The sequence below is a fragment of the Theropithecus gelada genome, chromosome 8, assembly GCF_003255815.1.
Source record: "Theropithecus gelada isolate Dixy chromosome 8, Tgel_1.0, whole genome shotgun sequence".
In the NCBI taxonomy this organism is placed as follows: Eukaryota; Metazoa; Chordata; class Mammalia; order Primates; family Cercopithecidae; genus Theropithecus; species Theropithecus gelada.
Window position 1 is genome coordinate 20469846 of NC_037676.1, and position 11616 is coordinate 20481461.

Genomic DNA, 11616 nt, shown 5'->3' on the forward strand with positions numbered 1-11616 from the left:
ACAAGCTCTGACATGCAGATTCCTCAAATTATCCCCAAGCCCTTTGGGTAGTAAATGCCTTCCTTCAGAGCCAAGCCCCCAAGCCTGGTGGTGGTGAAGCCCCCAGTGGCCTTTTCCACAGGTTAACACCGCCCCCTGCCGGGCTAAGCCGGGACAGCCACTTCAAACGCCACCTTAGGAAATCAGAAACTTGGCTACCTAGCCAAAGAGAACACCCAACTCCCACAGCTGGCCTGAAGAGGGGAAGAGTAAAATCTTTGGAAGTGGGGACTTCTAGCCTTCACTGATCCTGAGGCTGGGAAGGGAGGGTGACAGGGGGCACCTTCCGCACAGACAGGAAGGCCCCTCACTGGCTCTCTCCAGGCAGCTGATCCATTGCTCAAGTTCCTTCAACAAGGAAAAAGGCCACAGTGAGAGGAGAAACAGAGGTCACAGCACACCTGGGAGGTCGACGTCTATGCCTATGTCTACGCCCCTCTTCCTCCTAAGCGCTAGCTCTTCTGTCCAGTTTCAGGACTCATCTTGCCGGATCAATACCAGCCATCTCCATCTCAATGCATCAGAAACTAAGTTCATCTTGTTCTCAAATCCTGAGTCTCAGGTTGGGCACGGTGGCTCACATCTGTAATCCCAGCACTTTGGGAGGCGAGGTGGGCAGATCACTTGAGGTCAGGAATTTGAGACCAGCCTGGCCAACATGGTGAAATCATGTCTCTACTAAAAAAAAAATACAAAAATTAACCTGGCGTGGTGGCTCACACCTGTCATCCCAGAACCTTGGGAGGCTGAGGCAGGCAGATTACCTGAGGTCAGGAGTTTGAGATCAGCTTGGCCAACATGATGGAATCCCATCTCTACTAAAAATACAAAAAATTAGCCGGGTGTGGTGGTGCACACCTGCAGTCCCAGCTACTTGGGAGGCTGATGGGGGAAAATCGCTGAACCCAGGATGCTGAGATTTCAGTGAGCCGAGATCGCACCACTACAGTCCAGCCTGGGTGACAGAGCAAGATTCTATCTCAGGAGGAAAAAAACAAACAAACAAACCTGAGTCTCTCTAGAAACCCTGTTTCTCTGTGTTCCACATCCACTAGGAGTCCAAGATCCACAGGCGCTAGCTCTATACCATCTTTTGAATCCAGTCCTTTCTGAATTTCTCCCTTTCCCACTTTTCTTGAGCCAGGATCTTGCTCTGTTGCAGAGGCTAAATGATTCTCCAGCCTCAGCCTCCCAAGTAGCTGGGACTACAAGTGTGCACCATGACACCTGGCTAAGTTTGTTTGTTGGTTTGTTTGTTTTTATAGAGACAAGTCTCATCACTATGTTGCCCAGGTTGGTTTCGAATTCCTGGGCTCAAGTGATCCTCCCACTTTGGCCTCCCAAGTCGCTGGGATTACAGGTGTGAGCCACGGTGCCCAGATGAATTTCCCTTTTTCTTTTTCTTTTCTTTTCTTTTTTTTTTTTTTTTTTAGACAGAGTCCTGCTCTGCTGCCCAGACTAGAGTGCAGTGGCGCGATCTCAGCTTACTGCAAGCAATTCTCCTGCCTCAGCCTCCCGAGTAGCTGGGATTACGTGTGCCCGCCACCATGCCCAGCTAATTTTTATATTTTTAGTAGAGATGGGGTTTCACCATCTTGGTCAGGCTGGTCTCGAACTCCTGACCTCGTGATCTACCCTCCTTGGCCTCCCAAAGTCCTGGGATTACAGGTGTAAGCCACCTTGCCTGACAGATTTCCCCTTTTCAATTCAGCCCCAACCTACCCCCTCCCACCCCAAGTCCATCCTCCATAGGGCTATTGGGTTATTGCCCTAAAGCTCAGCTTTTATGGGACTCCTTGTTCAAAAGCCTTTAGTCATTCCACCTTTCCCTCTAATTAGGTACAAATTCCCCTTAATACAGTCAGAATCTGCCTTCCCAACAAGATTGTCTCACCTTCCCTGCACTCTGAGCATAAAACTCCGTCCTGAATGCGACACATCCATACCTCCCCATGGTTTCACCCACACTCCCATTCCTAACCAAGATGCTCCTTCATACTCCCTTAATCTCCAAAGAACTCCTTCCCACCCGTAAACGCCCACCTTACATGGTACCTTTGATATGAAGCCTTTTTGCGCTCCCAACAAATAGTTACCTCTCTGGCACTCATGGCCCTGTCTGGCCCCTTGTGGCACTCACACCCACTCTGTGACAGACACCTGTGCCTTGTCTCATCGCATCCCCTTCTGGGCAGTGTGCCTCTCACAGGCCAGGCAGTCTACAGCCTCCCACAAACAGTGCTCATGCTCTTGGCGGACTGGGTTGATAGCTGAAGTCCATGGACACACCCTGCCAGGAAAGCAGGTTTTGATAAGAGGAGCAAGCACAAGGACACAGGCTGAGCTGCGAGGAAATGGTGTGCGGGGACCTGGGAACCCAGGCCCAATGAGAATCACAGAGCTGGAAGGCTCCTCCTTATCCACATGGTGCAACCTCCTCATTTTACGAAGATGTGCACAAATCTCAGGGAAGGGAAAGGGCCCAGGACCACACAGCTGATGACTCCCACTCCTGGTGCGTAAGAGGCTCCATCAATCCAATTATTTCCTTCCTTGCAGTTCAGCTTTCCCCCGCTCCCCAGTGCTTCCCCCACCATTTTTCTGACATTGACCTTACCCCAGCAAAAGGGAGACATGCTTGAACACTATTCCCAGGGTGCCCTGACTTCTATGGGCCTCTGTGAGTAGACGCTTGAGGCCCAGCCTAGGCCCCAGGGGGACCTTGCAGCTGGGAGAGGATGTGATCAAGGGTTGTCAGCTGGAGCCTTCTCTCACACAGCATTCATGCCACGTAAAACGTTCCAAAAATGCTTTAATGCCACTGAGAAATCTGAAAGGTGCAGGAAGCTGCCACCATCCACCTGGGTGCCTGGGCCCGGGCTGTCCCTGAAGTGGCCATGAGCAGGCAGGAGGCTTGCATAGCCAAGCAGCCCAGGCAATTGCTGACATCCTTTGCCCTCTGCCCTAAATGCCCCAGGTTCCCCCTCAGCTGGGGAAAGAAAGAGGAGGAAGTGGAAAAAGAGTAGGAGGAGGGTAGTTCTCTCCAGGGCACCCTTCTTGCTTTGGGATGGTGACTCACCCAGCAGGCCCTGGGAGAGGCAATTTATCAGCCCCAACGAAGGCAGGCCAGGCCTCGGGCTCCAGAAGGGGCAGAGGAGGTTCTTCTGATGCAGTGGTCAGGAGGAGTCACCAGCAGAAGCCAGGGGGCGGTGGACCATCCCTCTGCTGCCTCTGTTACTTCGGGCCTTTCTTAAGTACAACATTGTCATACTCAGTTCCTGGCTGCCAGCCAGAGGCAGAGAAATCCTGCCCAGCTGGGTGGATATGCTGGAGGCCAGCAGGGTCCCTGTCAGCTGTTGCCTGCCTCCTCCATGCCTCACCCCGGGGCTCCTGCAGGCTGTCATACAGGGACAGGGCAGCCACTCCTTCAGGCTCATCGTATATGTGGTCGTGTCGAGGAGGAGGGGGCTCCTCAATGCTGTCGTACAGAGGGTCGGCCGGGAGCTGAGGAGGGACTGCCAAGATGCCCCTGAAGTTCTTCCCCAAGGAACGGGCCACCGCATCGAAGGGCACGGCATACTCCCCCTCCGGGCCCCGAGGCCGTGGAGCAGGCACCGGTGTGGTAGGTGAAGGCGGTGGCAGTGAGTCATGGGGCCGGGAGTAGGGGCTCTCAGGCCGGGACAGCGAGGCGGGGATTGTGGCTGGCTGGGGTTGCAGTGTAGGGGGTGCAGCATTCTTCTGGGCAGAGATGGCCTCTTCCAGGGCCAAGAAGATCTCATTGCCTTGCCGGGTTTCGAACTCAAAGTTGCCCTCTCCAGAAATGCAGCGCCGGCCTGCCTCAAAGGAAAAGGTTACCTGGGCCAGGGAGAAAGGAGGTTATCGGCCAGGCCACAGGGCAAGGATTTTTTTTTTTTTTTTTTTTTTTTTTTTGAGACAGAGTCTCACTCTGTCTCCAGGCTGGAGTGCAGTGGCACGATCTCAGCTCACTGCAACCTCTGCCTCCCGGGTTCAAGTGATTCTCCTGCCTCAGCCTCCCGAGTAGCTGGGACTATAGGCACGTGCCACCACGCCCAGCTAATTTTTGTATTTTTTGTAGAGACAGGGTTTCACCATGTTGGCCAGGATCGTCTCAATCTCTTGACCTCATGATCACCTCCTGCCTCCTCCTCCCGCCATCCTCTCTGCCTTGGATGTCCACCTCTGCCTCTCCCTGATCACCCCTCTTTGTTTGTAGCTTATCCTTTCTCTCAGCCTGCCCTGGTGCACCTTCCCACTCACCTTGTCCCGCCCAAAGCGCCGCAGAAACCTGTAGGGCCAGTTGTACAGCTGGGTCCCTGGCTCGGGCCCACCCCACAGCTCCAGGGCACTCTCCCCAGCCCGGAGGGTATAGGACCCCCGCAGGTGGCACCTCTCGCTGGCTTCTGTAGGTCTCATGGTCACAGCAAATTCCTTGTGGGGGGCAACTGGGGAGAAGAAGAGAGAGAAGGCGAAGGCAGTTAATGGGAAACAACTGGCCTGCCTCACCACTGCCCAGTTCTAAATGAGTGTACCAGAAGTTTTCTAGAAAGAGTATTATCCACGCACTCATGGCCCCCTACCTGGGCCTTGGAGGCTGAGCTGCTCTGTACCAAGTCATACTCTCCAAAAGGTCAGGTACCTCCACCACCTACCCTAGTAGGCATCACGCCCCTACCCACATCCACCCCAACCTCATGCCCACATCCTTCCTGCCCCTGTCGCCAGAGCCACTCTTGTCTTCCCCACCCCATCTCTCACCCAAAACCAGCCACCACCCCAGTCCCTATGGTCACAGCTGCAGGTGAAGCCTTGGCCCTGCCCTCCCACTGCCGGGGCCCTGGGGGTGGAGCTTAGATGGAAGACAGATGAAAGCTTCTCCTTCCTCCACCAGCTCCCCAAAAGCAGCACCCAGGGCCGGGCGCGGTGGCTCACGCCTGTAATCCCAACACTTTGGGAGGCTGAGGCAGGTGGATCACCTGATGTCAGGAGTGTGAGACCAGCCTGGCCAACATGGTGAAACCCTGTCTCTACTAAAAATACAAAAAATCAGCCAGGCGTGGTGGCAGGCACCTGTAATCCCAGCTGCTCAGGAGGCTGAGGCAGGAGAATCGCTTGAACCTGGGAGGCGGAGGTTGCAGTGAGCCAAGATTGTGCCATTGCACTCCAACCTCGGCGACAAAAGCAAAACTCCCTCTCAAAAAAAGAAAAAAGCAGCACCCTCACCTGGGCCCCCTGCCTTCCCCTCTCCCACCAGCAGGCCCTAGGTAAGATGAGGTGAACCCAGGGAGAGACTCAGGGCAGGGCAGGCTCCCCTAGGTTGGGCTGCACCCGGAAGCGAAAAGGAGAGGCTGATAAGGGGGCTGGCCCAGGCTGGGAGTAACCACAAGGCAGGAAGACTCGGGGCCAGCAGCTAGCCAGCCCACACCTCCTCTCCACCTCACCCTGGGGAGAGCCCCCGGGGGAGAGCAGGGCAGCCCCCGCCCCCTCACCTGTGGCCGCGCTGCTGTACAATTCATTTTCCTCCATGCAGGGCCGGCTCTGCTTTCCCTCTGGCCCCGAGAGCTCCTTCCTCTGCCCCTAGGGAGGAGGCCCCAGGTCTCACCACCTTCCCCGACCAGGCCCCCCTCTGGCCCAGGCCTTCTTTCAGGCCACCTCAGCCTGCTGGCTTTGTCTGCACACTGGCTTCGGGTCCCCGCCATCGAGGAAGCACCCCATTACCCTGACCTCATCCTCTAACACTTGCCCACAGGAAGCATCTAACACCCTCGGTCTGCACGCCCCCTTGCCCTTTCGGCACCCCGGGCGACTCACGGGGAAGGCCAGGAGGCAGATGGCCTGCACCCAGTCGCCGCGCTCTGCAGCAGGGGCCGCCAGCAGGTACAGGCGCTCCCTGGTCTCCAGTAAGAAGGCACTGGTGTCCCGGGGGCTGCTGGCCTCTCCGCCGGCCTCGGCCACCCGCAGGCAGTCACTGAGGCGGATGACCTTCCGGGCAGCCTCACCCCGACGTGGCTTCTCCGGGCCCTCCTGCAGCTCCAGCCGGGCCAAGGCGCAGTCCGATTCTCCATACAGTGAGGCCCCGAAGCGGCGCCATTTCTGTGCCAGAGGCGTGGGAGGCGGGGGCGGGAGGGAGCCACCCAGAGATGGGAGATGGTGAGCCAAGGGGAGAAGAGGAACCGTGGAAGGGGGACTGGGGCAGCCACTTGGAGATGGGGAGAGAGAGGTGAAGATCACAGGAGACCCAGGGAGGCAGAGAAGAGGACAGTGACTGCAGGAATTAGAAAATCGGAGATCAGCCGCCAGCCCCGAGAAAGAGGGCCACGACCAGGAGCAGAGACTGCCCAGGCAGAAAGCAACACAGGGATGAGCCCAAAGCAGGCTGCAAGAAGGCCAAACAGGCCCACCGCAGCGGACTCCGGTCCCGGAGAGGAAAGCGGGGCAGTGGCCGAGGCCCAGAGAAGGGAGTGAGGAGGGCGGCATGTGACCCGGGCTGACGACTTATTTTCCTTCCGTACAAAATCCTGATGGCAGCCCTGTTCTCCAGGAACTTCTCTCTACCCTCCTGAACCTTGCTGCCTCACTGCTTGATAGGTTGGGCCATGAGAGAGAGACAGGTATTCCCGCCAGTATTGGTTGGGGGACGAGGACTTCCTGGTTCCAGGAGGCCAGGGAAGGAGAAAGAGGATGGACAGCCGGCTGGGATCCAGGACCCTAGAGGCCCCAGCCCAAGCTGAATACCAGCTACATGCACCCCACTGGGGTGGGGAAGGAACCTCTACTGTCATCCTAAACTATCCCTCCAGCTGCCCATTCCATTCCCTTCCCAGGTGTCCAGTGAAAATAAGTCAACACAGAGCAAGAGAGCAAAAGAGGCAAGAGATGAAGCCAGCACAGCGCCCTACCCCCACCCAGGGCAAACAGCCCTCAGTAAAGAGCACAGTTTGGGACCTGGTTGGGGCCTGGTTCAGGAGACAGAGTCTAGTAGGAAAAGAGCCCTCCCAAAGTTGAGCTCTGGGTCTAACTTGGTGGGTGCACAGTCAGACCTATAAGGGTTTTGAGTATGAAACTCCCTCTCCACCCCAGGAATTCTAGCAGCCCCCCAGGCCTCCTGTCCAACCCCAGCCCAGCCTCACTCCTACCTTTCCAAACGTCTGTTGCTGCTGAAGATACAGGAAGCCTTGTTTCACTGCCCCGTCTCCCATCCTCTGACCATCTCCGGGCCCCAGGCTTCAGCAATCTCCTTCTCTCCTGCCCTTGCCTCTCTCTTCTCAGCCGTGTGTTCCCCTTCTCTGAAGTTCATTTCCTCTCTGCCTAGGGTTTTCTACACTATTCTAGTCTGCTCGATGACGACAGGCCGATAGGCCCTGTGGTTTCTTCTGAGTGTGTGTTCTTTTTTTTTTTTTTTTCTGACTGAGTTTTATACTCAAGCTTCCTGCATTTTCAGTGAGTTAGAGACAATTGCCAAAAAGCCAAATGCCAGCTCTTCAGTGAGCAACAGTTCAGGTACAGAAGTTGGCACAGGGAGGCACCAGCAAAGAGTGGCTGACCGGCTGGAAAAGAGACCCAGAAACCAAACTAGACAGTGAAATCAGTAGCAGAAGGGCCCCACCTTAAGCTGTACACAAGTTGGAAGGGACAAACCACTAAGTTACCTGAGGCTTGGAAAGTCTGAGGAATTTATTTGAGGCCACCAAACCAGAACCCAGCCCTCTCAACTCTTAACAGCTAGAACCATACACATGGCATTGCATGGAGAGAAATATAAGACAGCTCATGTGGGCCTAACCAGATACCACTTTCACATATGCACACACACACACACACACACACACAGAAAGAGAGAGGCAACCGTTGAACTACATGGGACCACTCCCTGCCTGCCAACAACACACACTCACACCAACCCTGTAAAGAGTCTAGAAACATGATCATCCCCTCTGGATGGAGATCAGGAGAAGGGACTGACTCCCCAAGTACATTTCAACTGTTGGATTTTTGCCTTCTTTCAGGCGTTCCTGAGCATTAGAAAGATACTTAGGTTTCATCTGCAAATTATCTTCAGTTTCAATAGCAATCACTTTCATATACATTTTGAAAATGCTTCATAGTTACCGAAAGTGCTTTGCAGCTCACAAAGCTTCTAGGTACCCACTTTTCATCAGCCACACTGTCCCTTGACAAAGGCAGGGCTGGTGTGAACACATTTATTTGCAACTTGCCTGAGGTCACAGAGGTAGTTGTGGACAGAGGAAGAAGTAGAGACCAGGGCTCCTGATCTGTAATTCGACATTTTGCAGGGCCCCTAAATGGAATCCAGATCCATGCAAAAAGATCCATTGCTGTGGAGAAATCCAAGCTGCTCAGAGAAGTTTAACTTAAAGCCAGATGGTTTAGAGAAGCAATCTGTATGGAGGCACAGTGCAGAAGTGTTGGAAAAAACTTGAGACTCAGACCAACACTCTTAGGGTTAATCCCATAACAGGTGCTTATATAAACAGGCTCATTTCCTCTACAACAGGGGTTCAGTTACCCTGGCAAGGAGCAAGCAGCACTGTGCACAGCTCAGGCCTTCTGCTGTACATGCCATGGACTGGACCAAATCAGCTTGAAAAAATGAATGTCACGAGCTCTGTGAGGACAGGGCTGAGTCACTTCAAGCTGACTGCCCTCAGCCCTGATGCCTGGGTTTGAAGAGGTTGATCCAAAGCTCCAGGGAGAACCAAGGATACTGCTTTGGGAAAAGCACACCTTGGGAAGTGGTTAGGGGTATGGAAATGGGATGTGGCCTAATCTTCCTCTTTAGTCCTTAGGGAGAGTCAACTCTGCCTGGGAGCTGCATGGTCTTCAGCTCAGTGAGTGAGAAGAGGAGAGCTTTAGGGCCATCCTGGGGGCTGCCAGAGCAGTGCCTTCCAAACTGTAACATGTAGATCTTGTTCAGAGTAGATTCCAATAAAGCAGGTCTGGAATGAGCCCTGAGATCCTGCTGGTGGCGGCTGGGCCAAACCACACTGAGTAGCAAGGTGACAGAGGATGTCTCCTGCTACCCTGCTCGCCTTCCCTGAAGGTAAAACAGACACGTTCCACTCAGAACCACAGGGGGGCACCCAAGTTTACCAGATTACTTGAAAGCTGTTTAAAACCGGAGGCCTGAACCCCAGGCAACCCAGACACTCCCAAGTCATCCGTTGCTTATGGAAGCTGGAGGAGTTCTCCAGTAGCCGTTGTCTGCAGAAGATAGGGCGGCAGAGTAATACCCTTGCAATCCTTCTAGGCTCCTTCAACTGTCCCTAGCAGGATTTGTGGCGACCCTGATGTAGAAACACTCACCCCAGTACCTTCTTCCTAGCCGTGGGGAAACCCTGTAAGGAGGAGCCCAGAGACATTGCTCCAAGACACAGCAGAAGCACGATGAATGAGAGGCCCTTAAGGTCCTCAGTCACCAATGATGTGTAGAAAAAGCACCGTAAAGGAGTTTAGCGTGCCTCTTGGCTTTCAGGAAGAGGCACTCCAAACCCCACCTGTGGCTCATTCTAAACCACTGGGATCCTGCCCTTTACAATGGTTTCTCTCAGCAGGAGTCAGGAACCACAGCTCCAAGAACTTTGTTACTATTCTGCTGCAGTGATTAGCAACCCAATCCTAACATAAGAGGGCTTGGGACCTTGTCTTTGGGGCAACAAAGGAAGAAGAGGAGACTTTGTCTGACTCCTTGGGCAGGCTTGGGGATTAGGTAACCCTCAAATGATGTGGAGGTAGGGAAGCTAGCTAAGGAGTAGCTCTGGCCACACAATAGGTTAAGTACATATAGGATGGGCAGAGAACTGACATGGGCCTGAGACAGGTGAAGGACCAAGTGAAGAAATCAGTGAGCGTGTATTCTGAAAGATCCCATCCCTGGCCCTTCCACCCCCAGTGCTCCCTGACTGTGGGGGGTGGGAGGGGGACAATGCCAATCTCTTGAGCTTCATTTGTAGCCCCCACCCTTTCTCCATTAAGTTTATCACTTTTCTCAGTACTAAGAGAGAACCCAGTTCTAGAAACCTGCTGAGAGGAAGGGCCTATAACATAACATAACATAACATAACATAACATAACATAACATAATGTAACATAACATAACACATGTCACCTAACAGTGACATAATATTTAGAATGCTTTGTCTTCATATGAAACCCACATGCACCCTAGAATGAGACATAAAGAAGTTAATACTTCAACAATTTTTAAAATTTATTTTTATTTATTTTTTGAGATGGAGTCTCACTCTGTTGTCCAGGTTGGACTGCAGTGGCACGATCTCGGCTCACTGCAACCTCCACCTCCTGGGTTCCAGTCATTCTCCTGCCTCAGCCTCCTGAGTAGCTGGGATTACAGGCGCACACCACCATGCCTGGCTAATTTTTTTAAAATTTTTAGTAGAGACGGGGTTTCACCACGTTGGCCAGGCTGCTCTCAAACTCCTGACCTCAAGTGATCCACCTGCCTCAGCCTCCCAAAATGCTGGGATTAAAGGCATGAGCCACCATGCCCAGCCTCAACAATTATTTATTGAGCATCTACTCTGTGCAGAGGTACTAGTGATACAACATAGACAGAATCCTTGTTTATACTATGTCTGCCTCTAGTTGGACGGACTGACAATGAGTGAGTAATAATACGTAGTTTTGGACAGTGATCAATGCTATGATAGTGATAGGCACAGGGGGCAACTTTCAAGAGGGTACTGAGAAAAGCCTCTCTGAGGAGGTGACAAGTGAGCTGAAAAGTCCATGAGGAGAGTGAGCCAGCCACTGCAAGATCTGAAGGGAAACCAATCCAGGCAGCAGGAGACCCTGGCTTTGCAGAACTGCAAGGCCAGAATGACCACAGAGCATTGAGCCAGAGGGGGCATGGTAGAGATAAGGTCAGCTCATATGACCTCTTGAGCCACAGCAAAGATTCGGATTCTAAATGCAACATGAGGCCACTTGAGGATTTTAAGTAGGAGTGTAAATTACCTGAATTATGATTTTAAAGGAATGTTCTGGGCAGGCATAGTGGCTCACGCCTGTAATCCCAGCACTATGGGAGGCAGAGACGAGCAGATAACCTGAGGTCAGCAGTTCCAGACCAGCCTGGCCAACATGGTGAAACTCTGTCTCTACTAAAAATCCAAAAATTAGCCAGGTATGGTGGTGGGCACATGTAATCTCAGCTACTCGGGAGGCTGAGGCAGGAGTACCGCCTGAACCAGGGAGACGGAAGTCGCAGTGAGCCGAGATCGTGCCATTGCACTCCAGCCTGGGTGACAGAGCAAGACTCTGTCTTAAAAATAAATAAATAAATAAACAAATAAATAAAATAAAGGAATGTTCTGCAGCCAGCTATATGGAAAATGGGTTATCAAGGGGCAAGACAGGAAGTAGGGAAACTAATTAGGAGTCTATTATCAGAGCACAGGAGAAATGTAATGGTGGCTTGGACCAAGGTGTTAACAGTGGAGATGGGATGGAGAAGTGGTCACACTGGGTATATATTAGATACAGATTCAACAGGACTTGCAGGTGACTTGCATGTTGGGG

The 11616-nt window shown here is 53.0% G+C and overlaps 1 protein-coding gene across 3 annotated transcripts; it reads right to left on the minus strand.

Annotated features, from left to right (window-relative positions):
* Positions 1–2837: 2837 nt before the first annotated feature.
* On the minus strand, positions 2838–7506 carry DOK2 (docking protein 2). Of its 3 annotated transcripts, XM_025394167.1 has the most exons (5): positions 7194–7506; positions 5869–6150; positions 5547–5634; positions 4318–4502; positions 2838–3894 (listed from the first exon to the last, which is right to left on the minus strand). In XM_025394167.1, exons 1-5 carry the CDS (start codon positions 7254–7256, stop codon positions 3274–3276), a joined length of 1239 nt encoding a protein of 412 aa, XP_025249952.1. In that variant the 5' UTR covers positions 7257–7506; the 3' UTR covers positions 2838–3273. The 3 variants fall into 3 exon arrangements, with proteins under 3 accessions (XP_025249952.1, XP_025249953.1, XP_025249954.1); XM_025394168.1 differs by lacking the exon at positions 5547–5634 and having other exon boundaries at positions 7194–7363; XM_025394169.1 differs by lacking the exons at positions 5547–5634; positions 5869–6150 and having other exon boundaries at positions 7194–7363.
* Between the last annotated feature and the right edge of the window lie 4110 nt (positions 7507–11616).

Bases quoted from the DNA above. Each gene is read 5' to 3' on its own strand.
- DOK2 (XM_025394167.1), bottom strand. From the start codon at position 7,256: ATGGGAGACGGGGCAGTGAAACAAGGCTTCCTGTATCTTCAGCAGCAA. The intron at 4,503-5,546 runs GTGAGGGGGCGG...TCTTCTCCCCAG, and splicing joins GTACAGCAGCGCGGCCACAG to TTGCCCCCCACAAGGAATTT. The intron at 3,895-4,317 runs GTGAGTGGGAAG...TCCCTGGCCCAG, and splicing joins GGCGCTTTGGGCGGGACAAG to GTAACCTTTTCCTTTGAGGC.